This window comes from Lygodium microphyllum, chromosome 18, assembly GCF_053477565.2.
Source record: "Lygodium microphyllum isolate KBCC chromosome 18, Lygodium_microphyllum_v1.1.10, whole genome shotgun sequence".
In the NCBI taxonomy this organism is placed as follows: Eukaryota; Viridiplantae; Streptophyta; class Polypodiopsida; order Schizaeales; family Lygodiaceae; genus Lygodium; species Lygodium microphyllum.
In genome coordinates this window covers 59771011-59798867 of record NC_141152.1, presented here as the reverse complement: position 1 = coordinate 59798867, position 27857 = coordinate 59771011, and the positions used below count along the sequence as shown (strand labels likewise).

Below are 27857 nucleotides of genomic sequence, written 5' to 3'. Positions count from 1 at the left end.
TCAATCCTACAAGATCATGTATGGAGAGGAGGCCACTCTTTCTAGATGGAGTGACTCCAATTAGGCAGGATGTAGATTCGAGACGGTCCACTACAAGTTATGCCTTCTCCCTTGGATCACGAGCTATCTCTTGGAGCAGTAAGAAGCAACCTACTATAGCCCTTTCTCCTACAAAGGCCAAGTATCATGCCCTTTGTTCTATAGCTATGGAGACAATTTGGCTCTGTCGTTTGTTGGCAAAGATTGTATTTCCACAAACATGGCCTACGAAGCTATGCATAGACAACCAAAGTACCCTCGCTCTAGCAAAGAACCAGGTGTTTAATGCTCACATGAAGCACATCAAGGTTCAATGCCACTATGTTTGAGAGCGGATTGTGGATTTTGAGTTACCAATGGCCTACTATCCTATTGAGGACAATGCAACGGATCTGTTCACAAAGCCTTTGCCCAAGGCTTCTTTGCTTCATCACATGAGATTGTTGGGCCTTCAGACACTCCCAAGATCTGAGAGGGGTGTTAGCTTGTCAATTTTATTATTGTCAATCTATCATCTCCTGGTTGTGAGCTCCTATCAAAGTCTGACAAAGACATGGGAACTCTAGCATTTTAGTATGCATTTCTCTTGCTTTAGGCCCTTTCCCTATGTTTGTCAATCGGTTTACACCTCCCACCAATGCCTATCTACTTCTAAACTATCGACGATGCCATGACATTATGTCACATTTTTCCATGCAATCGAATTGCATTTATTACAGCCCTATGGTCTTTTTCAACAAGTCGGCCATATTTAAGGCCCCTTGGGCCTTCATGCAAGTTGGCTAGATTTGGGGGACTTCAGCTATTTATAGTTGGTCCCTCCTCACTTTAGCCATCATCTTTTGCAGGTTGCTATGTGCAAGGACTGATCAGTTGTCACAAGGACGTGAAAATTTGATGCTTTGCTTACGCTTAATTGACATTTGATTAAAGGATTAATCAAATGTGCAATTAAAAGATGCACATGTGTTGCACATGTGAGGTGCAAACTACTTTTTCACAGTTGAAGGCCAAAGGACCCTGTGAAAAATATGGATATCAAAGGCAAAAGTTGTAACAAGTTACACTTCTTAGATTCTAGATGAATTTTGGTGTCAGTTTGCCCCTATGACCATTAATTGGCCATTAAGTGTCAGTGGTGACACTAGGGACTAAGCATTAATTAATGGATTAATGCTTGTCCAAGGGTCAATTAATGCATGGGACCACTTTGGGTTACAAATGGCCTAGCCAATTAATTTTTGGATGGGCAAGGTCAATTTTCTGGGCATGGATTAAGGGCTGAATTAATTTTCAGAATTAATTAATTCTGAAAATTAATTAAATTGCTGGAAATGGATTAAGAAAGCTACCACTTGGCAAAACTTTCCCATGCAAGTAGGGAAAAGGCTAAATAGGGCTGAAGGGAGAGGAAAATCTCGTTTTTTCATTTTGGAGCTGTTGGAAAGAGGTGTTGGACTGTTGCTGCCAACTTTTGGCACCAATTCCCAGCTATTGGAGACCATTTTGGTGATGGAGATTGCATATTCTTGACCTTGGGAAGCTGACAATTGCTGCCGATGCACTTTCTCCTAAAGATCACAGTCTCTGATGCTCCTATTGTTGTTGGTGCATCCGTTTAGGGCTGGTACAGCAGGGCAGCAGCTGATTTTGATCAGTTCTTCGCGACAAATCTCAAAATTTTCTCTCTTTACAACATTCTCTCATCTCCTTCAGCCTATCCTTAGCCATTCTCAGTAATTCTCAGCCATTCGGAGGAGATCTCGGCCATTTTGGAGGGCTGATCTGTAATTTCTACAGTAAACCCTAATTCACAGCAAAAATTAGGGTTTAGCAGGCACCTTGGGATCCATGCCAGAGATTAAAGGCTCAAGGGACTGAAATCAACAGCTGATAATTGAAGATTATCAAGGGATTTCAGGAGCCAGCCCATCCCAAATTGATTTGGGGCAGCATTTGGCCAGCCAAGGGTCAAATTGGAGAAGAAGTCCTAGGTGAATCAAGGGGCAAATGACCCAAAAGGCTTGCTGGTCATTTATATCAGCAAGAGCAACTGGTTAGCAAGAGGAGATTGAAGAATCTCAAGTTATACTCCTTCCAATTGAATGAAAGCTAAAGAAATACTGCAAGGGGCGCCAATTTTGGGGCCAACAGGGTGTCTACTGTCCAAGAATGTTATGGTAAAGTGTGTATTGCATTTTATGTGCATTTATTTATTGCTGTAATTAACTCTTAAATCAGGTTATCACCACCCATTTCAAGAAGAAAGGCTGGTTCCATGGTTCCGTTGCCGAAACACATCAAATCTCTTGATTTAGTGGGCTCGAGGCACCTGATTGCAAGCCAAAGCTTTGTTCTAGTGTTGATCTTTGTGCTCAGCTGAGAAATTACAGCAAGATGTCTTCATACAGTGGGATGCAATCAAGCAGTAATGATGCCTCTCATGATGCACATTCACATGGGGAAGAAGGAAATGCAATGCCTGATCTTGGACAAGGCACGAATCATGGACAACATACTGAAAATGTGGTTGAAGGCCAAGATGTTGGACCCTCGATGCAGAAAGAGGATGATGATCAACAAGAGGAAATGGAATTCGATGATGCATTCAAGAATCGAATGAGGGCAGCAGCCAATATCTTTGCTGAATTGGCAAAAGATCCTCAGTTTACTCGGTTTTTGAACACTCCTACGAAGGACAACAAGGGCAAGAAGAGAAAATCCTCTTCTAGAACTTCGGGACAGTCAAATGCACCAAAGAACAAGCCAAAGCCTTCTCAAGATGCTCCTAAAGATGCTCATGGTCAAAAGCAGTTGGTGCCAGTTGGGCAAGAAATGCAAATGCAAGTTCATGATGTAAATGCTAATCCTATGGTTTTTGGACAGTAAGGTTTGCATGAGAATTTGGGGCAGCCAGCTTACTTTGGTGGTAGCACGATTTTTCATGCTATGGTGGGTGAGCTACCGAATGTGGGAATGTATGGCACACCTCCCCATAACTTTCAGCAACCAATGCATGGCTTGCATAACCCAATGTACTCGGGTACATCTCATGGAATGCATAATCCGATATATGGCGGCATCGGTATGATGCCTGGTGTGCAAAATCATGCATATGGGCAAGCATCGGTACCCCGTCGTGCTTTTGGGGCTCAAGAAATAAGTGCTGGTCATGCAAATGCTCCGTTTAATGCTGGCTGTCATGGAAATTGCCTCTACACTAGCGGATACACTATGCCTTTCATGTGAGCTTGTTGAGGCCTTTTTATGCTGATGTGCCTAAGGATGTATCTGCTGAAATTCAGTCCAATGTAAAGGAGCTGAATGAGATATTGGTATCCGAGCAGATTTTGGCACATAAAGAGAAAATGTCAAAGGTAAAGCTTCCATAAGCTATTGGGTAAAGTTTCACAACTGTTCACCAATGGGTGCTAAATGGATCGAAGAGGATGACTTGGCAGACCATCCTCAGTTGTTGCAGCTTTACCTTGATGCCTTTCAATTAGAGCCGACTTTGGATCGGGCTCTTTCAGGTTCAGCAAGGCAAGGGTCCAGAGTACCACCTGATACTCGAGGGAGATGTAGCACTTCCACTCCTCCAAGAATGGACTGCTCTCGTGTATAGTGGATCTCAGATGTATTCAGCATGCATCCAAGGTACTGTGCTGACAGTATGTCTACCATGAGGTCACTATTCAGTGTACTAGTCACTGTGGTATATATGCAAATGGGTATGGTTTTTACTGCAGCTCTGAAACTGTACATTTGCATCAGGTTATGATCATGAGAGACCGATTACCGAGTGCTGGTTTTCAATGTATGATCATTAGTTTCAATGGTATTCAGCTGGTTCTATGGATAGCAACATGTGTATTGAATGCCATTGATAATTCAGCCATGGTTTTGGCTCGGTTTATGCTTTACTATAGTTGTGTAGTCAGCATTGTTGAGAAACAAAAGTTTAGGATGCATCTGATGAGTTTCTAGCAATAGTTCTGAACTATTGTTGAGCTTTATGCTATGTTTATGCTGGCTGGAAATTTTCAACAAATGGTGGACATATGAGATAGTTAGCCAATAGTGTGTTAGCAGAGTATTTGTCAACTCATGTGTGAGTCTGAGCTTGATCTGGGCTGGGCATTTTTATTAGGTATTTTTCTGGTATGGCATTTTATGTCATTGGGGCATTTTTATGCACCAGTCGGCCAGCATTAATGCTGTCCGACCAGCATTATTGCTCCCCACTTTTTCAGCCTATTTATACTCAGTGGCTCCTCCTCAGTCAGCATCATCATCATCATCTTCACCATCTGCAGACTCTGTGGAGAGAGGAGCCAAAGCCAATGCCAGTGCCAGTGCCCACGCACCCAGTGACTGACTGTTGTATGCGACTGTCTCGTGTTCAGATATATGGATTCCATTTCCGGTGCATACATCTGAGTTCTCATCTGTATCGTGTTCTTTTCTTTTCTCTTTTTGTCTTGTGTTTCAGCAGTTTATTTCAGCACATGTTTATGCTTCCACTTCTGACATAGTGTCCAATGTTGTGTTGACTATGATGCCTTGTGGAAATTCCAGTGCAGTATTGTTTACTTTGACACATTACAGTGCAATCGAGGACGATTGCAAGGATTTCAAGGGGGTGGTCTATCACAAGGACGTGAAAATTTGATGCTTTGCTTATGCTTAATTGACATTTGATTAAAGGATTAATCAAATGTGCAATTAAAAGATGCACATGTGTTGCACATGTGAGGTGCAAGCTACTTTTTCATAGTTGAAGGCCGAAGGACCCTGTGAAAAAGATGGGTGTCAAAGGCAAAAGTTGTAACAAGTTACACTTGTTAGATTCTAGGTGAATTTTGGTATCAGTTTGCCCCTAGGACCATTAATTGGCCATTAAGTGTCAGTGGTGACACTAGGGACTAGGCATTAATTAATGGATTAATGCTTGTCCAAGGGTTAATTAATGCATGGGACCACTTTGGGTTGCAAATGGCCTAGCCAATTAATTTTTGGATGGGTAAGGTCAATTTTCTGGGCATGGATTAAGGGCTGAATTAATTTTCAGAATTAATTAATTCTGAAAATTAATTAAATTGCTAAAAATTGCTGAAAATGGATTAAGAAAGCTACCACTTGGCAAAACTTTCCCATGCAAGTAGAGGAAAGGCTAAATAGGGCTGAAGGGCTCTAGAGGGAAATCCCGTTTTTTCATTTGAAGCTGTTGGAAAGAGGTGTTGGGCTGTTGCTGTCAGCTTTTGGGGCCAATTCCCAGCCATTGGAGACCATTTTGGTGATGGAGATTGTATATTCTTGACCTTGGGAAGCTGACAATTGCTGCCGATTCACTTTCTCCTGAAGATCACAGTCTCTGATGCTCCTATTGTTGTTGGTGCATCCATTTGCGGTTGGTACAACAGGGCAGCAACTGATTTTGATTAGTTCTTCACGACAAATCTCAAAATTTTCTCTCTTTACAGCATTCTCTCATCTCCTTCAGCCTATGCTCAGCCATTCTCAGCAATTCTCAGCCATTCGGAGGAAATCTCAGCCATTTTGGAGGGCTGATCTGTAATTTCTGCAGTAAACCCTAATTCACAGCAGAAATTAGGGTTTAGCAGGCACCTTGGGATCCATGCCAAAGATTGAAGGCTCAAGGGACTGAAATCAGCAGCTGATAATTGAAGATTATCAAGGAATTTCAGGAGCCAGCCCATCCCAAATTGATTTGGGGCAGCATTTGGCCAGCCAAGGGTCAAATTGGAAAAGAAGTCCTGGGTGAATCAAGGGGCAAATGACCCAAAAGGCTTGCTGGTCATTTATAACAGCAAGAGCAATTGGTTAGCAAGAGGAGATTAAAGAATCTCAAATTGTACTCCTTCCAATTGAATGAAAGCTAAAGAAATACCGCAAGGGGCGCCAATTTTGGGGCCAACAGGGTGTCTACTATCCAAGAATGTTATGGTAAAGTGTGTATTTCATTTTATGTGCATTTATTTATTGCTGTAATTAACTCTTAAATCAGGTTATCACCACCCATTCCAAGAAGGAAGGCCGGTTCCATCAGTCCTTCCAATTGCATTCAGCATTTATTTCAGTCAATGCAGATTTGTTTCTTCCTTTACTCCTCCGTCTCCAATGCTACTATTGCCGTCATCATTTCCAACCTGATCTAGTGCCCTCACTAACACCTCAAGCTATGTGCAAGGACTGATCGGTCCTTCCAATTGCATTCAACATTTATTTCAATCAATGCAGATTTGTTTCTTCCTTCATCTTCCTACTATCTCCTCTCTACGTTCGTGTTCCTTCTTCCATTGCACTCTCACAAGCTCATGGTCCTGAAAAATTTGTGACATAAGGGCATAGTTCATGCAAAGTGAAACTATCCCACTAGGATTGAATTTTGGCCAATCTACGTGGACCAAGAGACATCTAAGGGAACCAAGTAACCCCTAAATAATGCATGAACCTCTGATACCACCAAAGAATGGTATAGGCTCAACTTGCTGCAAAGGAAACTGAGGCCTTCAGTACCTGTAAAGCGCCTATTTGTGAAAGGGACTCCCTATCACTAAGGGATGGTAAATCCTCCTTATCCAATGAAGAAGGCACCCCTTCTGACGGCTCAATCCCCCCAAAGGAAACCTAAGGAGACAAGGAAAGGATAGAAACACTCCATGATGATGGAGTAGACGAGGGAACCATCAAGGGTGGAAGGGGAGAAGGTGAGAGAGAAGAGAAAAAAGAGGAAGGAGTCGCAAACGAGAAAGGGGTGCGAAGGGGTAACCTGGAATGAAGAGGAGGAGCCGATAGTTTTTGGCGCACGGGCCCGAGGGCGGGGGCGGGGGGGGAGGAGGGGGGAGGGTTGGTGACGAAGAACCATCAATCAAACTGTCAGAGGCCACAAAATCATCAAAGATCACATCCCTGCTCACCTCAATCTTTCATGTCTTTGAATCATAGAGCCAATAGCCCTTTATGGTCATGTTGTACCCGTGAAGATAAGCTTCTTCAACCTAGGGTCAAGTTTGCTCTCTCTTTTTTTCTTATCCACATGGATATATGCCTTGCACCCAAAGATGTGAAAATGGGAAACTGAAGGCTTTTTCCCAAAGAAAGCTTGGTAGGGATTCATATCCTGCAATGCGAAGTAGAGAACCTGTTGCAGATATATACCGCGGTAGCCACTGTCTCAACCTATAAGGAATGGGAAAGACTCATATGCACCAACATCGTTCGGGCCATTTCACAGATGGTCCCATTGGGTATGTTCAAATGGGAATACTCCATCCAAATACCGTGTTCCATGAAAAATTGAGAAAATAGGTTAGAACAAAACTCGCCACTGTGGTCTCCTCAGACACCGTGAAATTTGAAAGAAGTTTGCGTCTCTGCAAACATCTTCCACTCACAGAACTAGGAGTACGTCTTACTCTTGTACTCCAAGAAGTAGAACCACATATAACGACTAAAGTCACTCTATAACGACTAAAGTTGTCAACAATCAGCATGAGGTACTTGGCCTTTCCAAGAGAGGCTATGTCCATAAGTTTGTAAAGGTCGATATAAACCAACTCAAGCGGTGTCGAAGCCCTCCAGGTAGCAACCTATGGATGAGGTTGCCTATGTTGCTTACCCCTCAAGCAGCTGGAACATAGATCTTCTTTTGAGAAGCTCATCAAAAATAGCATCAAGATTTAAATGCCCATAACAAGGATATCAACGCAATCCAAGCTTGTGTGCGGACTACGCAAGAAGGGTTGTGAGTATATATAGTCCACCCTCCTATGTCCTATGTAACTATCCAAAGAGTAGCACCTCAAGATGCATCCTCCACTATCACCGCATCCTGGGTAAAGATGGCTTGAGTAGCTAGTTGTGTAAGACCATAAACAGACAAGAGGTTAAAACCTGAATCTTGTACATAGAGGATTTTGGTCAAAGTCCACAAGCTAAGGCTTCTGCTCAGAAGAAGAAGCAAGTGTCATATCCTCCACATCAAACAAGTGTACGAAGACGGACTCTGTGGTGTCCTTGGACTTGGGCTTAAATGGGAAGTGCCCTTGCTAGCACTTCTCCTCCAAGACGAGTGTCCTTGCCACAATGGGACACACAAACTACAATATGCATGAGTTCACAAGCAATGGATAGACAATTGATCACAACACAAGTGCTGCTAGAAGGCAAAATCTGATTAAACATAGCCAACAAAGGATCACAAGGAAAGATTACAATGAAAACTCATTGAGAAAATCCTGAAAATACTATCGCCCAACTTACATACAGCCAAAAACAAAAAAATGCAAGTAGAGATATAGTTTGTCCCAAAGTTGGAGTGTTTGCTTATGGAACACAGAAACTTTGGTAATCTTTGAGTTTTAAGACTATTTTAATGAGCTAATTAAGGTTTAATGAGGAATGTTACTTTTTCGCTTAGCAATCTCTCTCGCACCCAAAATTGATAGCAAAAAGGGACTGCAAGCTCACCCTTTGTTTTATCCCAAGATGTCCCACCCCAAAGCAACCATGGCATTGATCAATGGGTGTACAACAGCTGCCTAAGAACCTACCAAGACTACAAAGGCGATGGTTACCTTAGCTTGGGAGTCCAAAGGGCCACCCTAGAGAGGCCAAAGTATCAAACGAAGTATGGTTATCAATGGAGTAATTGTGGCCAAGGGGAAAAATAAAAGAAAGGGTCAAATCCAACATCACAAAACAAAAGACTATCTCAACCTCTCATCCAGGGTGTTGATGACGAAGTAAAGGGGTGAAGAGGTATAAAGGGATGGTGATAATAGAACAGTCAATGGAGACAGCTCAAGATTCACTCCGCAGTACTCCACATAATGAGTTGCATAGAGAAATGCTACATGATGAGAATGTGTATGCAACGAGATACCACTTGGACATTGTCCCTAATGGGGGAAATTGTTCACTTGTGCAAGTGCCCTTTTACAAAGATGATGACGATCATGCAATGCAAAGGGTGAGTATGCAAGGAAAGGAAACCGATGTTGAAGACAAATGCCAAAACCTATAGGTACCAAAAGTAGAAACCCCCTCTCAACCATGGATGTTGATATCAAAGGAGAGAGAGAAATCTAATGTCATTCTTCATGTGATGACAAGAACCATGAAGAAGGATGAAGATGAAGCACCCTAGCTGGAGGACTAGGGAGAAGGAGCCACCATGGTAGCATCAAGAGGTATCATAAGATCCACCTCAAGAGAGGAGGCCTCCATGCTGGTAAAAGGGAAAGTCTCCAAGGAAGATGGAACCACAAAGGTACGATGAGGATCTATTGAGCTAAAAATGCATCATAAACTGATTACCTCTTTATTATAGCCCCAAAAGTTCAAAACTCAATTATCACCAGGCTTTCATTAAAGAGAGCGTCAATGTCCCATAAACCAAACCCTAATTTGGGAGGATCTACTCATATATAAATACACAGCCTGACCACCACTCAGCCCCATCTCGGCATTGCAGGCTCATTACCAGCAGCTGGCACCCACTCTGTACTGTTGTCTACACCCCTCCCTGACAGATATCTCAGTTTGTGTTGCTGTCAGCTCTTTCCCAACCTGAGGTGTCCCCTAACAGCTGTTGTTATCACTCACACTGCATGTAGGAGCTGTTTCAGATCTGCCTTTAGTGCTGCATACAGTTGTCCTGATCAGCCTGGAGGATTCTGTCACAAACAGCAACCAGATTTCACAGACAGAAACCAATTTATGAGAGGGAAAGCTCTCTTACAATGACCACATTGCACTTGACATTTGGTATCATTTCAGCTTCTCCTTGGAGGTTCATCACTATCCCAACTATCTTAAAGCCAACGAAATGATGGTATCTACCTAATTCTTGAGATACTTTCCCATACAGGTCAATACCATAAACCTGTTAAATAGATACCAAGCGAGCTACAGACAAATGATACCAAGCGCAGTAAAGACCATTACTTGGACCAGTAAGCAGATAGCATAGGTTGCTTCTGAAGGAGGCCACAGGTAACAATTCAAAACAAGAGGCTTCATGCATCATAGCAGACATGGCAATGGGAAAGGTTATCTTCTGCTGACATCTACTGAGAAAGAAAAATAGCACATTGAACGGGAGAACCTGATTCCACCAGATACTGCGCGATGCTTGGATGGCTTGCGCAAGGGACAAAAACGGGCCCGCTTTCGCCATCTCTGCTGCAAACTTTGAGCTTCCACAGCAAGCCAGGAATTCCTGCTGACTGAAATGGAAGGATCCCGCCATTGAGATGAGTTCTCCGCAACGATCAATCACTGGACTATGAAATTCGTCCCGGGAATTACTCAGAATAGATACTAGCTCGCCCTCAGCACTATCTCCCACGGGGTCTTTATGACCTCGGGGAGTTGGGATCAACGGCTCCTCTTCACCCCGAAAAAAGGCTCGCATCAGAGCCGCTACTTTATGCAGAAGTAAACCCATCCAGATTAACAAAACCCAACCCGCAAATAGAAACCCAACCAGCCGGAAACTTGGATCTGACGGAGCAACGGCGTCTCGAAATTCGGGGATGTTCGCTGCCACATGCAAAAGTAAACCCATCCAGGACTATAAATGCACCGCCAGTCGTTAAAATTGATGGCATGGGCTGGCAGTAAGAGATAGTAGATTCAGCGGGGCCCACTATCTCTGATACGTATTTTTGAATCGTGGACTACAAGTAAACCCAGCCATTAAAGTAAACTGTGTTGACCTGGTACCGAAAGCCGAAAAGCTCTCGGTATTACCCACAGGAAAATCCTGCACGCAGGGCGCATTCGTGTGCTGTTGTGAACCGAGGTTGGATGCCCATATTCCAAGCGCATACAAGCTCACGCGATCATTGGAACAAAGGTTTGAGGTTCATATTACGATTTCTTGGTCATGACTTCCACTACAAGGTGCATATCTCTCTCTCTTTCTTCCTCTCATATTTGCATTGGATGCATTGTGGCATTGGAATGATGTTTTGGTGATATATACGTATGTAGTCAACACGCATGGATTATGGAAAGCGACATTGAGATCGATGATCTCGACACGGATGAAGAGACATTAGATGGATCATCAAGCGACGAGGTTGAGATGCTTGATTTCTTAAGTGGAGACAATGATTCGGCACCACAAGAAATCACTAACAATGCACCAAGCCCAACTACCTATACCTCATCGAAGTACTTCTCTTTTAATAGAGAGACTTACAGCTTGATGGTCAGTGATTTGAGCGGGCAGAAGGCCATCACATTGGAGGTGCTCAAGCAACTCCACAGGAGGGAGTTGCTCGACTTGAAGAAGTGGAGAAGAATCAGAGAAGGTCTTTGCATTGGTAGAAATGGCGATGGATACATTACATTGGCCTTGAAATCGGAGCCATCATTGCGCATTGCATGTATAGAGGAGTGGGAGAGCATATTCCTTGAAAATCACATAAACAAGGTTACAGGTGCTCACGAGGGTATCAATGTCACAATTGATTCCATCAAATCCACGTGGTGTACTGACTTGAGAAGGCATGGCATTCCTCTTGTGTATGTGAGAGATCTCATCAGTGGGTGTACTTGCAAGGTGTTCACAAGGCCCCATGGTTATAAAGGCCCATTGTTCGTTCATGGGAAGGTTCAAGAAAGAAGAGCACCCATCTTGGAGTTTACTGTAGATAGATCTCTTGTTGAGCGGAGGCTTCAAGAAATCATGCTTGAACACAGTGTTAGGTTGGGCAAGGTTCGCTCAACCAAAAAGCATGGTTTAGGGAAGACAATAGTGGAATATGCATGTCATCGCAGTGGTAGAGCAACTCGAAAGGGATCCCAAATCCGCAGGTTGCGAACGTCGAAGAAATGTGGTTGCCCTTTCAAGGTGCAAATAGAGTACAAAGACGATCTCTATGATGTCACTATACGAGTCCATGGACCACACGAGGGTCATGTACCTGGATCTCGTGCCGACTTGTATCACTTGCCGGTGCATCCAACTGTGATTGATTGTTGCAAGGATGACCTGTTTGACGTTGGGACATGTCGGCACGTTACGAAGATGAGCCTTAGCAAGGAGCGGTTTCATTTGAAAAATGCCTCTCCATTGGATCGTGTCATTTATAGGTTCTTCATGATACCAAGGGAGGTACAGACACTATCATATCAAATTCGAACTGAAGGTATGCTACCTTCTAAGCCTTTGTCTATGGTTCTAGGTTGCTTTGAGCGTCAATGTTCTATGTGTCATCCTGTTGCAGGCAAACTTTCGAAGGATGATTGGATGGCAATGTATTTGGAGGCTCTCCGTCTACGAGATCAAAACAAGGTATTTGACATATTCTCATAAATGTTTATAAGCTGTGAAAATTAGTATATCTATTTGATACTATCATCTACATGGTCTTTTAGGTACTCTATTGCCAACCATACAATCCTCATGCCATAGAGGACAAGGACAAACCATTCGTACTGATAGTCCAGGACGAATGGATGTTGCAAATGAGTAAGAGGTTCTCAAATAACAATGCTTGGGCAATCGACAGCACATTCAAGACCAATGTGTTTGGTCTTCCGCTTTATGCGGCGGTTTTACCAAACCAACATGGGGTGGGTATCCCTATTTGGTTTATGCTATGCACTAGTGACAATGGGTCAAACCAAGAGATTATGGCTTTGCAAATCACCATGAGACTAGTCCTCTCTAGGATGGGAGATATTCGCCCTGCTGCCCTGGTGATTGATAAGTCCCAGCCAGAGCTGGAGGCGCTCTCGAAGGTTGTTCTGGAAGACCCTCATTGTTGGACCACTGACTACCTTGGTGGCAACAAGCGTCAACGAGCATGCCATATTATTCTATGCTGGTTCCACACAAAGAAAGCATGGGTTGAAAATCTCTTGCCACAGGTACACCTTTTCAATACCATTTTACTTTTAAGCATTGCCTTTTTGTGAGTTCCATGAGCTTGACAGTGAGTACTTTACATGTTCTTGTGTGAATCAAGGTCCCTACAGATGAGCGCGATCATGTGTATGCCTCTTTGTCCAATCTTATGCATTGCCCTACAGAGTCGCAGTTTGATGATATGTTTGAGCAATTGCTTCATCGTTATTCCGCTCATCCAAATGTGGTCCGATACGTTACCAATGGATGGTGTGGGAAAGATTGTATTTGGCGTGCAAGATGGCCCAAGTTTGGTCGCATGTTTCCACATGGCAATGTCGACACAACAAACCTCATCGAGAGACTTTGGCAATATATCAAGTACACTCTACTTGATGCTAGGATCAACAGGTCCATTTTGGATCTGCTGCACGCCCTTGTTGGTGACTCATCGTCGGGTTCTAGAATGGGTGGATCGGCTTTGGAGTTTTTCAAGCAAAAGCAAGAGATAGGTAATGTGGTCAATTTCCTTTCTATTTGCACTTTTGACCTTTCCTTAAAACGCATTGTTGTCTTATACATGTTTTTTATGCCAGCTGATTCTGAGCGCTTCAAAGTCTATGGGTCAAGCAAGAGTCATACGGCTAGATTGGCAGCAGGGGAGAAGATTCTTCAGCGGTATGAGCAAGATCCCTCCTCTCTTCAAGTCATTAACGAGGGGACCATGTTGTTTAAAATAGCAAGCACCACCCAACATGCAAAATGGTATCATGTAAGAGTACAATCAAACTACTGTGATTGCCCTGATTGGTCGACTGACTGTAAACATCTTCATGGTTTGAGGCTCATCTTGAAGAGCTATTTTCCTCACCTTCATGAGATTCTCCCCATCATCGATAGTGCGCATGTCTTTGATGACATAAAGGAAAGACCAGGTGGCGATAAAATCACAGGATTGGAGGGATCATCTTCCGATGGTGGCGTGCAGAAAGGGGAACTCGTGTCCTCCATCGCAGACTTTAGAGACCTCCTTCAAAGGATCGAGGATGGGATTCCATCCTACACAGCGGCACAGATGGATGCTTGTATGCGCCAACTGGAAAGTGCTAAAGAGTCTCTTGTTCACATGTTCACACCACAGGAGATTGACATGCCTAAAAAGGGTGGGATCTATCAGATCCAGGAAAATGTGACACGGGCGCGCCTAGGGCATGGCAAGGATCATCGTCATCGTCCAAATGAGAGGGGGGAGTCCTCATCACAACCCAAGCGTCCATCTATTACAGGCGTGTTAAGGCGCAAGCATCAACGAGGGAGGGGTCGTGTAAGGTTTAGCCCAAAACCGCGGATATAGTGTCCTCATTGCTGCACCAAAACATTTTTGGTGGACCCTCTCGCAGTGTATTCATGCAATACTTGCCATGCACTACTCCCTCTATCCCTGCGGTATGCTCCTCATCCAGCGGATTCTATCTTGATCGGCAAGGCGGTGCGATTGTATGGTGAGTCTTACATTGGCACTTGTCGTATTTTGTATTGCACCTACAACAGTGAGAATGAGGAGCGTCAGTTTTCTCTCTCGTTCCCTGATGGGTCCACGATCACAGAAGTCTTGGCATCTAGGTTCAAAATGTTTGTACTGTACACATGATTCTCCATCTAATGGATAACGTTCTCCTGGATTTTATCTTGCTCTATTTGCTGGAATTAGCTAGTTTTTATGGTGGTGTTTTGGATTTTATGGTAGTGTCGTATTGGATAATTATATGATTTTACTAATTAGAAATTAGTGTGTATATTTGGCAACACATCCAACAGGTTATTTCTTATCACTACATGTTCATGTAATCCAGATGTGACATGCTCTCATATTTAAAGAGTTGCGCAAATATTGATAGCTTAAGTTAGTAATGATGGGTGCATTGTTGGGAAGCATCGTTGACACATGTGATAAAGCAAGTTGAACCACACATCCCATGGAATAATGTAACCGCAATACTATGGTGCAATGAAATCATGAGATTAGTAGCATTAAATCGTGAGATTAGTAACATTGAATCATTGGTGACTATACAACCAAATAAGCAAATGTTTATGAGTTCAATTCATGATACTATGGTCAATTTGAGAGAGAGAGAGAGAGAGAGATAAGATCAATTAATGATTTCTAAACAAAGAATCCTATGGAATAATGTAATGAAGTGCTATGGTGCAATGAAATCGTTAGATTGGTAACATTAAATCGTGAGATTAGTAACATTGAAACGTGAGATTAGTAACATTGAGATAAGATCAATTAATGATTTCTATACCACACAAAGAATCAGAAAAAGTCCAAAAAGATGCATGAGTTCAAAAAGAACCATGAATTCAAATCTTGGTACATGTCTGCCACAAACCAAGTTCATGACCATAAGTGAGACCATAAGTCCATGACTGCCACAATCTAGCTAAATGTCACAAATTGACTAAAACCACACAAGATCACCGCTCCAACACTCCAAGCGCCCACTGGTAAAGGTCCTCCTTCAAAGTGGTAACGTAGGTGGCATTGAACCATTTTCTAGTTAACTGCAATACAAAAAGTTGATTATGGATTGACGTATGCACACAAGACCATTCAAAGTCGCATAGCAAAAGCACTTATACCAGTATAGGCTTACCCAGTTTTTGGTTGGTTTCCCAACCACACCACCCTCGATGAGTAGTCTTATGAAAGCCATCACATAAAATCCACAATCGACCGCATTTGTCTGTTGAGGGGCCTGCGAAAAGGGATTATAGTCATCTTTATGTTAACTTCTCTATGTTACATCTCTAAGTGTCAGTAGTACTGCCACATTCTTAGTACATACCTTAATGTGGATGAGCTTCATTTTCTCCACGTCCGATAAAAACCTTGCGCATACTGGGTCAGTACAAAGCCTTGATAGTGCAAACACGGCCCTGAAACATAGACACAAAAGAGATGAACATAATACATATGTGACACAACATAAAGCATGGGTGCATATAGAATGTTACGATACCTGTGCACATAAGGTAGACATGCCGTGAAATCAATGTACTCCAAGGAGTCAAGGCATAGGATGGCTCCATGATCTTGAGGTAATTTTTCAACCCTTCCTAGCAAAGGGTTGAAGACCACAAAAAGAGACCAATGTGACCTGCACATCAAAGAATGCTATTAAAACTAGCGCATCAAAGGGCTATGATAAAGCATTTATAATAAGTATGCATAAAGGGACTACTAACCTCTCAAGCACAGGCAGAAAGATAAAGGTGGACATCGTGGGATCACAACTATCAAAGTAATTCCTCAACGAAACACTATCGTCTTGTGGCTCAACCATATTGATGTATGGAAACCACAGACTATCCACAAAGCATACATCATGGACGTGCTCTCTCGGCATCAAATGCTCCATCCAACTATGAAATAACCAAAACCATAAAATACACATAACAATAACCATAACCATAAAATAACAAGAACCATAATCATAAAATAACAATAACCATAACCATAACCATAAAATAACAATAACCATAACAATAACAATAACCAACTATGAATAAAAGCACAAATTAGTTCAATAGAACAACAAAACCCCTAGTCCTAATCATCAGGCAACAACCAATAGAGCTATAACTAGTTTAACAAACTTACATGGCGAACAAATTCATGGTACGGGTGGATGCCTCCTCCACGCACCGCAATGCATCCAACAAAGCCCGGTCGACATCCACACGGAGCTTTGAGCATAGAGACACGAACTCGATATTTGCGGAAGTCTCTAACCTAAAATAATACCAAAAAACAACCACACACAATGCAACCAATCACAAGTACAAGAAATACAACACAATGAAAGCATTGGATTTTAAAAAAACGCACCTTGAGGTGGCACTTTTTTGCCCCTTCATCTTGGCAGGAGAGCAATTCACATTGGTGTCAACCGAATTGCATCCAATGGTGAATATGCAATGCGAAGCGTCACTTGGATACTCAAGAGGGGAGGAGATGGTGATAGGGGTGGGTCGAGGTGATAGGAGGAGCGACGTGAAGCGCTTACTCCCCTCGCCCTACAATGCCATAACAATAACCATAAACAATGCCATAAACATAATATACATAACAATAACCATAAACATAAAATACACATAAACAATAACCATAACCATAAAATACACATAACAATAACCATATAATGCCCATAACAATAACCCTAAACCCTAAACAATGCCATAACCATAAGCATAAACATAACCATAAACATAGCCATAAACACAACAAACATGCCCATAAACATAACCATAACCCTAAACATAGCCATAAACACAACAAACATGCCCATAAACATAACCATAACCCTAAACATAGCCATAAACACAACGAACATGCCCTTAAACATAACCATAACCATAAACAATGCCATAACCATAAGCATGAACATAACCATAAACATAGCCATAAACATGACCATAACCATAAACATAGCCATAAACACAACAAACATGCCCATAAACATAACCCTAAACCCTAAAAAATGCCATAACCATAAGCATAAACATAACCATAAACATAGCCATAAACACAACAAACATGCCCATAAACATAACCATAACCCTAAACATAGCCATAAACACAACAAACATGCCCATAAACATAACCATAACCCTAAACATAGCCATAAACACAACGAACATGCCCTTAAACATAACCATAACCATAAACAATGCCATAACCATAAGCATGAACATAACCATAAACATAGCCATAAACATGACCATAACCATAAACATAGCCATAAACACAACAAACATGCCCATAAACATAACCCTAAACCCTAAAAAATGCCATAACCATAAGCATAAACATAACCATAAACATAGCCATAAACACAACAAACATGCCCATAAACATAACCATAACCCTAAACATAGCCATAAACACAACAAACATGCCCATAAACATAACCATAACCCTAAACATAGCCATAAACACAACAAACATGCCCATAAACATAACCATAACCCATAACCCTAAACATAGCCATAAACACAACAAACATGCCCATAAACATAACCATAACCCTAAACATAGCCATAAACACAACAAACATGCCCATAAACATAACCATAACCCTAAACATAACCATAAACACAACGAACATGCCCTTAAACATAACCATAACCATAAACAATGCCATAACCATAAGCATGAACATAACCATAAACATAGCCATAAACATGACCATAACCATAAACATAGCCATAAACACAACAAACATGCCCATAAACATAACCATAAGCATAAACATAACCATAAACATAGCCATAAACACAACAAACATGCCCATAAACATAACCATAACCCTAAACATAGCCATAAACACAACAATGCCTATAGCCACAAACATAACCATAACCATAAACAATGTCAAAGTCGGTAAGCATAAACAATAACCATAACCATAATCCTAACTACACAATGCCCATAGCCATAAACATAAACAATGCCATAACCATAACCTTAAACAATAACCATAATAAGCTACACAACAAACAATGCCATGACCAGAACCATAAGCATAAACGATTACCATAACCATAACCTAACTACACAATGCCCATGAACTATACAATGCCCATAAACAATAACCATGAACATAATTCTAACCACACAATGCCCATAAACTAACCTGAACCATAACCATAACCAAAAGCCACAAAATTGTGAAAAACTAACCTAGGAGTCCATAACATCGCCGGTGGATGGAGGACCAGCCTGCAATAAGCTATCCAAGTCCATCTGGGAGTTTCGCTCCACTATTTGCAACTCCGCATGGTGGTCTAGGACCTGACCCTCATCATCGATATGGGGCACATCCTCCTCATCTCGTGTGCGAGGTCGTTTCTAAAAAAAGCAACGTGTGAGTGTATTTACATATTAAAAAAATGATAAACTTAAGGCCAAGGTAATTAAATTGCATTTGCATATGACACTACAGAAGAACAAACAATATTAGGTTAGAGACTTACATGTTTTTGGTACCCATCCGCTATTCGACTCTGCGTTCTCCGCACACGCTCATCTCGTTTGGAGTCATATTTGCTCATTTGTCTATTCACAAATGCCTCCACATACTCCTGCCTGTCCATGGTACGCTCAGCATCTTCGAGTAAGTCCCATAATGAGCTCGCTCTAGCATGCTGAGTCTTCTCATACTTACTTCGGGCCAAACTCAGCTTTCGTTCAAGGTTAGAGAAACGAGACTCTGCCTGGCGGTGCCAAGCACCAACAGGATGACTAGCATGTTGTGCGCCTATGGGACGGCCAGTCTTTCGACATGGAATATCGTAATGGATACCATGCTCATCCTTCAGATGCTGTATCATCCTTGCCCGTCTCTTAATGTTGACATGTCTTTTCGGACAAAGAATGTCAACACGGCATTGACGGGCAAGAGACCCATCCGCTAGTGTGATCTCAATGTATGGTGGGTTTTCCTATGTAAAGTGACATTCTATTTATAAGTATCACATCTTAGGAGTATGCTTACTAACAACAGAAAGTAGGATAAACACTTACCTGGGAGTAGCTCGGCACTTCTCTTTCAAAGGATGTCTGAGACGCGCCTGCCGCCCGAGCCCCTCTACGAGTACGTCGAGGAGATGATGCAACCTAAAAAAAAAGAAACGGAAGTACACAATATGTGAGAAGTAAAAAATGAACGTTAAGAAAACCCTAAACAAATATTAAAAAGGGCATCTTACTCTGGTATTTTTTCGTGAATGGACATCCGACGAAGAATGGCTGCGAGTGCGTGGAGCCATTTGCCAGAGGTGAAAGCGTGCGCACCTACTCATAACCATTGGATAATCCATGTAACAAAACAACAAAAAGTGAGAAGTTGATAACCATTGGATGATCCATAAAAAAATATAGAATATGCTCGATGAAAAAATATAGAAGTTGATAACCTACTAAACTTTTGTGGACATGCTTGATGAAAGACCAAATATAGAATATGTCATGATTTATGACCAATGGTGGATGCCACATCCAATCTAACGATTAGATGTGTTCAATTTAGTAACAATAAAAAAGCTCTATTCAAAAAATCGGTAGACTATCAACAATTCTTCACCAAGCTATCACGTCACTACAACACTTCCAAGTACTAGTGCCTTGCCTTATTATTCCTAGTGCAAATATATATTTTGACATTGTAACATGGTTATTGGGCTTCTTATAGGATTCCAATCAATAATTTTTGCGAAGGATTGAGACTCAACACATTCATACCATTCCCAATACTCGCCAAATTTGACCTATATAGAGTGCTTTGCACATGTATAATTGCCAAATTTGACCATTTAGTAGATTTTGGGGCATGGAAAAAGCTAAAAGTGATGATTGGTGGGCTTGCAACTACATCAAGGATAGTCTCATTAATGTAGCTGGAACCAAGATTGAGGTTCTACAACCACATGTAATTGGCAAGGGTATTATCTCTTGCCCAAACTTTAGAGAAGTAGAGCTAATTTATTGTGGTGTACCAATAGCTACTTAAATCTAAGACCATTAATTTTCTTAGAAAAACAAAAAGGAAAGCAGTGCTTGAATAATTAAATTATGAAAACATGTAGTTGTGACCTCCTCAAAGCTTGAGCCCAAAACCACTTTCACAATTTGCACATGCATCATAGTTTATCTTAGAAACTTGAATTCGATTTAGCTTTCCTTTTTGGTTATCTTAAATTTTTAGTGCAACCCATTCTCCACAAAGTGGCATGGTTCAAAAGAGGTTGAATGCTAAGTGATGATTGTAAGCTTAGTGACATAAATAGAGTTGTAACTCCCTTTGTTATTCTCACATTCATTTATTGGGTTCATATTTATGTTAGCCACAGTATACATTATATATCAATCGAATATACAAGCTTAAAGGAAATGCATGCATGATTATCACACTTAGGCGCGGACACGTATCAGACAGAGCACATATGGTTATTGCAAAATGATTGCGACAGAGCACATATGGTTATTGCAAAATGATTGCGACGTTAGCAACCTAGATAATAATCAACAAACTCTTCCAACAGGAGTTATGCATCCAGATTGTTGTGAAATATTACAAAAGGATTGAGCCTGAGACGGGAGATAGTGCCTCCCACACACGCGTCACGCTGATGAAGACGATTGGGCCTCCCGAGATGTTGCAACTTCTTGAGTCACGGTCACACTGCAGCCTCCTGAGTCACGGTCTCACCGACTGTGGGAGGAATGAAGACGGAGGTGCATACAAGACGGAGGCGCATACAAGACGGTGGATAAAGACCAGCACGCATCCGAATGGGCATGGGATGCGCACTCTGGGAGACACAATCGTGGACTTGGGAGTTGCTGACGTGGATGAAGACCAGCTCGCGTCCGAATGGGTCCGTGGGTGGGTCTCGAAACACCCGAACCAACCGCCGAGTTGGTATGAAGCCACCGAGTTGGGAGGCAACCAGCCGCAGAGAGCCGAGGGATGAAGTCGTCGGCTGGGAGCTCACGAGGCCATTCGTGTGCTGATGGATGTGCGCAGGGTGGTGGGAGCTCGCTGGGCGGGAGCTCGCTGGGCGGGAGCCGCAGGGTGCTGGGAGCTTGCTGGGCAGGAGGGATGAACCCCGTGGTGGTTGAGCCGCAGGGTGGTGGGAGCTCGCTGGGCGGGAGCTCGCTGGACGAGGGCCGCAGGGTGCTGGGAGTGAACCGCAGGGCGGGAGGGAGAGCCGCAGGGAGCCGCAGGGTACGAGAGAGAGGGAGAGCCGCACGGTACGAGAAGACCGCAGGGCGGGAGGGAGAGCCGCAGGGAGCCGCAGAGTACGAGAGAGAGAGAGCCGCAGGGAGCCGCAGGGTATGAGCCGCAGGGATGAGCCGCAGGGTGGGATAACCGCAGGGCGGGAGGTGATCTGGCACTTCGCATGTTCCCAGGAGTTGATAACACCCTGTTCAACGGCGGCGGCACATTCTGCGGGGCCCTTCCAATAATGAGGAGTTAAGGCGCTCCAGTTCGCATGCCGGACACGTAGGAGACTGCCAATCAACGGCGCACTTTTCCGGGGAGGTCTGGTTTATGATCTCGGGCGGGACGACCAATTGAGGATGGGTTTAATCCTCGTGGGATCAACGATGGTGCATGGTCGTGAGGAGGGGGATCAACGTGAGCCATTGATCCCAACTCCCCGAGGTCATTATGACCCCGTGGGAGTTAGTGTTGAGGGGCGGGAGGGAGAGCCGCAGGGAGCCGCAGAGTACGAGAGAGAGAGAGCCGCAGGGAGCCGCAGGGTATGAGCCGCAGGGATGAGCCGCAGGGTGGGATAACCGCAGGGCGGGAGGTGATCTGGCACTTCGCATGTTCCCAGGAGTTGATAACACCCTGTTCAACGGCGGCGGCACATTCTGCGGGGCCCTTCCAATAATGAGGAGTTAAGGCGCTCCAGTTCGCATGCCGGACACGTAGGAGACTGCCAATCAACGGCGCACTTTTCCGGGGAGGTCTGGTTTATGATCTCGGGCGGGATGACCAATTGAGGATGGGTTTAATCCTCGTGGGATCAACGATGGCGCATGGTCGTGAGGAGGGGGATCAACGTGAGCCGTTGATCCCAACTCCCCGAGGTCATTATGACCCTTTGGGAGTTAGTGTTGAGGGCTAGCTCGCCCCCCACGCGAAGGGCGGGCGCGATTTTTGGGGGGCGGGGGGGGAGGGCATCGGGGGGCGGGGCGCATTGCACGTGCCCCTGCCCCTGCCCCTGCGTTCTTTTTTTTTGTGGGGGAGGTGGGGCCTACCATGTGGCACTCGCCCCCCACCGTTACTTAACTAATAGTATAGAATTTTTAAAAAGTTTTTAAAAATATTTAATTAAAAGAAAAGTTTCAATTAAAAAGTTTAATTTAATAGAAAGAGACTTTTGTTTTATAAGGTAGTTTGATTTAATTAAAGGAGAGGGAAAAAAGAGAGAGCCTAGGCTTTACATATGAGAGAGAGGAGAGGGAAGAATTTAATTAGAAAGGGAAGGGGAAGAGAAAGGGAGAGATTACATATGAGAGAGAGGGAAGAGGGTTTTAATTTAAAAGAGAGAGAGAGAGAGGGGAAGGGGATTTTAATTAAAAATGAGAAATTACACTTGAGAGAGAAAGGAGAGGGTTTTAATTTAAAAAAAGAAGGTTTCGAAAAATAGGTAGGTTAGAGAAGCCTTATGGAAGTTCACTACATCCAAAATAATATAGTAGTAAGATAGAAGATTTGCCTTTGTTACTAAGTTCTATCTTTTGCCTAGTTTTTTTTTTTTTTAAAAGGGAGAGGGGTGATGGCTTTTTACACTTTCTTTTATTAGATTTCTTAGAAATTTTAACACACTTGAGCATTGGCTTTTTACATGTCTTGTTTATCTTGGGCTTCAATTGAGACCTTTCAAAGCACCACAAAAAAATAGAGGATAGAAAATGAGCATTGGCTTTTTAAGTGTTCTGTTTAAGTTGGGCCTCAACCTAGACCTTTCAAAGCACCACCAAAAAAAAGGGAAGAAAACACAAATTGAGAAAGAAAAATCCCAAAAGCTCAACGTGAACAAGCACTCAAAGAATAAGTTGATGGCCCTACTTTACCCAAAGTTTTAGCTAATATGAAGTGATTTAAGTAAAAACCATTGGGACACTTTAACCATTGCAATAGCAATGCCCTTACGAGCAATTGTAATTTAAAGTTATTGAATGAGGGTAGTATAGCTAGAAGGAGAGATTATGAAGGCATGGTGGGAATAAAGGACCCAATTCTAAGCAGGAGTCCATATGTTCAGCTTATATCCTATACTAATATTGACCAAAGCTTTTTGAAATTGGCAAGTGATAGAAGGATAGGTTTATGAAAGAATAAGATCTCTAGATGCACGTTTCTCACTTTACTACCATGTAAAATTCAGTTTCGTCTCCCTTAACACAAGAAAAACCTCTGTGTGTGTGTGTGTGTGTATGTGTGGACTAAGGCATTATATGTAGCACACTTTTGTATACTCATCGAGAACAAGGTAGCATAGAATTCATATCATAGCATGGTGTTATGAAAATACCGATTTTTGTAATCCCATCGAAGTTACAATAAAATGCTTGACTAACTTACAACCCCAACATATGGTAATTAGTTTACAAATGAGGTTTATTTATATTAAGACTAGGCTAGGGTTTTTAATTTAAAAATCATAGTCTATGCCACTTTTCATTTCTCTCCAATCCTCAATCTCTCATTTGTTCTAGTTTTGGGTGTGAGAGAAGGTGTTAAGCTTTAAAAAAAGGCACATTATAGTTTAAACGTTCGTTAAAGATCTAATAATGATTTAGTCTAATGTGCTTTATGCCAGACCCTGCAAAGCAACTTCCCTTTGCTCAAAAGATTTCACTTTGAAGGGCTTCGCATATAAAGATAATAAAATAGCAAATGAAAATCCCATCGCATAATCATATATTTGCCGAAACAGCTCTTACACTTGTGCAAGTTGTTGAAAAAGACTATTTGTTACGCACATTAAAGAAGACTTGCCTTATAGGATCCTCTTAGACTATCCATGAAGTTGGCACTAGAAATAATTGATACTCTCAAAGTGGCCTTGGAGACTTTTGTGATTTTCCAAATCCATGACATATAATATTTTATAAAAATCAACAATGCTCTTAAGAAATAAATAATTGTATAAAAATATCATTGATTATTACATTGGCATGAGTGCATAATGCATCATATTACAACACAATGTTGATAAGATATGGTTCTAAATAGATTGAAAGGAGGTGAGCTCTGAAGTGGAAGCATGAACAGGAGTAGTAGCTATGGTGGAAGGAGTAGGAGCAAGAGAGAGACAGAGAGAGAGAGAGAGAGAGAGAGAGAGAGAGAGAGAGAGAGAGAAATTCCAACTGTCACAATGTGTAACCGACCTTTTCATTATTTAAATGTCACTAAAAGAATAAAGAATAAAGTGACAATGATGGGCACCCACAACGTGTAGTGTGCACGCACAGGTACTATTAGTGTAGTAATACACGTGGACTAGGCAGAGGCACCTTTAGTCCCAACAACCCCTCACTTAAAGATAAATCTACCTCGGTGAGGAGGGAAAAGAAAAGAAAAAAAATACAAGTGTACATAGGTACAACAGGATGAGGAAAGGCGTCATCTCATCCTACACCCATCATCTTTCTAAGGAAGGCAAAATGCTCCACTGAGAGACTTTTTGTGAGTAAGTCTATAGGATTCTGGTATCTCTTGACAAGATTAACAGTCCTATCCTCAATGACCTCACGAATGAAGTGATACCTCACCTCAATGTGTTTCGTCTTCACATGGAAGACCGGATTCTTGGATAACTTGATAGCACTCAAAAAATCCAAATGTAGTATAGGGATAGCATCTGTCATACCAAGGTCAGCAACCTAATAGCCTAACTAGATGGCCTTCTTGTAAGCCTCAATGGCTGCAACATGCTCGGCCTTTGTAGTGGAGAGAGCCATGCATTTCTGCACCTTAGACATTCATGAAATAGCACCTCCAACAAAAGTGAATGTATAGCCAAAAGTGGACTTCCTACTATCTGCATGTCCTGCATAGTCAGAGTTAGTGTATCCCACGACTCCTATATCCTAGTCGCATAACAAATATACATATTAGTAGTGCTCTTTAAGTACCTCATGATACCTTTCATGGCATCCCAATGCCTCTTACTAGACATAGCCATATAACTTGCCACAACACCAACTGCAAAAGCAATAAGATTGCTCACTACCGATCCATAGGGAATCTTGGCCATCTTGACCTTCTGCTCATCTGTTTGTAGGCAATCGGCCAGTGATACTTTCACATGAGAAGGCAATGGACAATCAATAGTCTTCACATCCTACAAACAGAAGCGCTCAAGGACTTTATGGATATACTCCTTCTGTGATGACTGATAGAGTAGTCCCTAAGACTTGTCAGGTGTAATGTGCATATCAAGTATATGAGAGGCTTGTCCTAGATCTTTCATCTCAAGCTCTTTTTGAGTCGAGTCTTAAAAGCATCTAGCTCATCATGAGCTTTCCTTGCCAAAAGTATGTCATCCATATAGAGTACCAAAATCAATAATGAACCATCAGGGGCTTTCTTCGTGTATAGGATGGATCCATAGCACTATGACTGTAGCCCTGTGATTGCATAAAAGCATCGAACTTGCAATACCATTCCCTAGGTGCTTGCTTTAGACCATAAAGACTCTTCCTCAATCTGCATACTAGATGTTCCTTACCAGGCTCTGCAAAACCCTTGGGCTACTCCCTATATATCTCATCATGCAAGTCCCCATGTAAGAAATTCATCTTGATATCCAACTGATAAAGATCTAAGTCAAGCTGGGCAACCAAAGTTAAGACTAAGCGCAGGGTAGTCATCTTGACTGCAGGAGAAAAGACTTCATCAAAGTCAACACCATGTTCCTACTTAAAACCCTTAGCAACCAATCTGGCCTTGTATGCTAGCTTGGGGTGGCCAAGGGTACTTTTCAACTTCTACACCCACTTGCAAGGCAAAGCCTTCTTGCCACTAGGCAAGGAAACTAGATCCCACGTATGATTATTATGCAATGAGTCAATCTCAGACCGTATAGCCCTCTCTCATGAGTGATAATCACCTCTACACATAGCCTCATCAGAGGTAAGAGGCTCTCCTACATTTGGAGTGCGTGCGAGAAGCGAGCTTTTTGAGCGAGCTTTTCTGGGCAACCTCCATTTCTTGTTCCACATAGTCCACTTATTCCACCCCTTGATTTTCTTTTCCTCCACCACCACTACCACAACAACTTTCTCCACCACCATTGCCACCCCCGTTGCCATCACTACTGCCACCACCACCACGGCTGCTTCCACCACCACTACAACCATCTTTGCCACCACCACCAATACTATTGCCACCTCCACCACCACTACCATTATCCTCACCACCTCTATGATTGCCACCACTATCTTCACTCTCTCTCTCTCTCTCTCTCTGTGTTTCTCCCTCTACATGTATATTCTCTTTTTCTCTTTCTAGCACACTCAATCAAATAGCACTCCATCTCATGTAATCGATTTCTCTCTCTCTAGCACGATGTTGTGCCGCTACTATGCGCACACCGTGTAAAAAAATCTAGAGTATGGCTTCCTTTTAGATTTAAAGAGCCAATGCCACTTTAGGCATTAGTGCTAGAGTCCATGGTTCAAAATATTAGATTTTTTTGGACAAGTTTTTAGTCAATTTTTGATATTCTAGATATTATCTCTTGTAAAAATCCATAAAACTATAGACAACTTCTAGATTAGGATGACATGTAAAAGAAAGCATGTAGCTTTCAGCCAATTTGAGAGGATTTTATGTAAAAAGAGAGATTGACGAAATCGCGCAACGCGCAATCGCTGTTTTCAGGTAGTGAACAACACTCCGAAGTGGGAGATGAAGGAGTGATCTGGCTGATTTTTGGCCAAATGCCCTCATATTTAACCCCCCTTTCAGAGCTAATGGAGGCATCAAATTGGCAATCTGAGCAGCATAGAGGAAGGTATTATTTTGTATACGTTTTTGTCTATTAGAGTTATATTTTCTCATAATGCTAAAAGAAACTGACAGGCTTTATCTCTCTTAGTATTCTTCTATATTTTCTAATTCTTTTTGGGAGTATTCTTCTACATCTTCAATCTCTTCGAACCCCTTCTCTTCCGTCTACTCCTCTCCCTAAATCTACCTTCATCCCCATACATTCTTCTCTTGCCAAACCCCTGAGGTGACCTTCAACCCTACGCACTGTGACAACATGATATGGATTCATTCATGCGATCACCCCGGAAGAATGGAATACCATGGCCCACACCTCTCTCTCTCTC

The 27857-nt window shown here is 42.5% G+C and overlaps 3 protein-coding genes and 1 pseudogene across 4 annotated transcripts in view; 1 reads left to right on the top strand and 3 right to left on the bottom strand.

Annotated features, from left to right (window-relative positions):
* Positions 1 to 10463, bottom strand: part of TTL (transthyretin-like protein) — a 40403-nt gene extending 29940 nt beyond the window's left edge. Inside the window, exon 1 of one of the 2 annotated variants that reach the window (XM_087698753.1) lies at positions 10172 to 10463. In XM_087698753.1, coding sequence (XP_087554879.1) covers positions 10172 to 10315 — 144 coding nt within the window. In that variant the 5' untranslated portion in view covers positions 10316 to 10463. The remainder of the gene's footprint in view (positions 1 to 10171) is intronic. The other variant, XM_087698754.1, reaches the window with a different exon arrangement.
* Positions 10464 to 11746: 1283 nt separating this feature from the next.
* Positions 11747 to 14600, top strand: LOC148020929 (uncharacterized; annotated as a pseudogene).
* Positions 14601 to 15409: 809 nt separating this feature from the next.
* Positions 15410 to 16215, bottom strand: LOC148020928 (ubiquitin-like-specific protease 1C). The gene is made up of 5 exons (XM_087698188.1): positions 16181 to 16215; positions 15955 to 16092; positions 15781 to 15871; positions 15589 to 15690; positions 15410 to 15496 (listed from the first exon to the last, which is right to left on the bottom strand). The coding sequence occupies exons 1-5, from the start codon at positions 16213 to 16215 to the stop codon at positions 15410 to 15412; spliced, it is 453 nt and encodes a 150-aa protein (XP_087554314.1).
* Positions 16216 to 18677: 2462 nt separating this feature from the next.
* On the bottom strand, positions 18678 to 26927 carry LOC148020927 (uncharacterized). The gene is made up of 4 exons (XM_087698187.1): positions 26790 to 26927; positions 19521 to 19613; positions 18971 to 19438; positions 18678 to 18845 (listed from the first exon to the last, which is right to left on the bottom strand). Exons 1-4 carry the CDS (start codon positions 26925 to 26927, stop codon positions 18678 to 18680), a joined length of 867 nt encoding a protein of 288 aa, XP_087554313.1.
* Between the last annotated feature and the right edge of the window lie 930 nt (positions 26928 to 27857).

What these genes read in the sequence shown, in the direction of transcription:
- LOC148020927 (XM_087698187.1), bottom strand. Translation starts at nt 26,927, where the DNA reads ATGGTAGTGGTGGTGGAGGTGGCAATAGTATTGGTGGTGGTGGCAAAG. An exon ending in TGGTGGAGAAAGTTGTTGTG is followed by an intron (nt 19,614 to 26,789) that starts GTAGTGGTGGTG and finishes CTTTTTTTTTAG; the next exon opens with GTTGCATCATCTCCTCGACG. An exon ending in CGGATGGGTACCAAAAACAT is followed by an intron (nt 18,846 to 18,970) that starts GTAAGTCTCTAA and finishes TGCTTTTTTTAG; the next exon opens with AAACGACCTCGCACACGAGA.
- LOC148020928 (XM_087698188.1), bottom strand. Translation starts at nt 16,215, where the DNA reads ATGTCCACCTTTATCTTTCTGCCTGTGCTTGAGAG. An exon ending in TTTCTGCCTGTGCTTGAGAG is followed by an intron (nt 16,093 to 16,180) that starts GTTAGTAGTCCC and finishes TTTGATGTGCAG; the next exon opens with GTCACATTGGTCTCTTTTTG. An exon ending in GGAAACCAACCAAAAACTGG is followed by an intron (nt 15,497 to 15,588) that starts GTAAGCCTATAC and finishes TTTGTATTGCAG; the next exon opens with TTAACTAGAAAATGGTTCAA.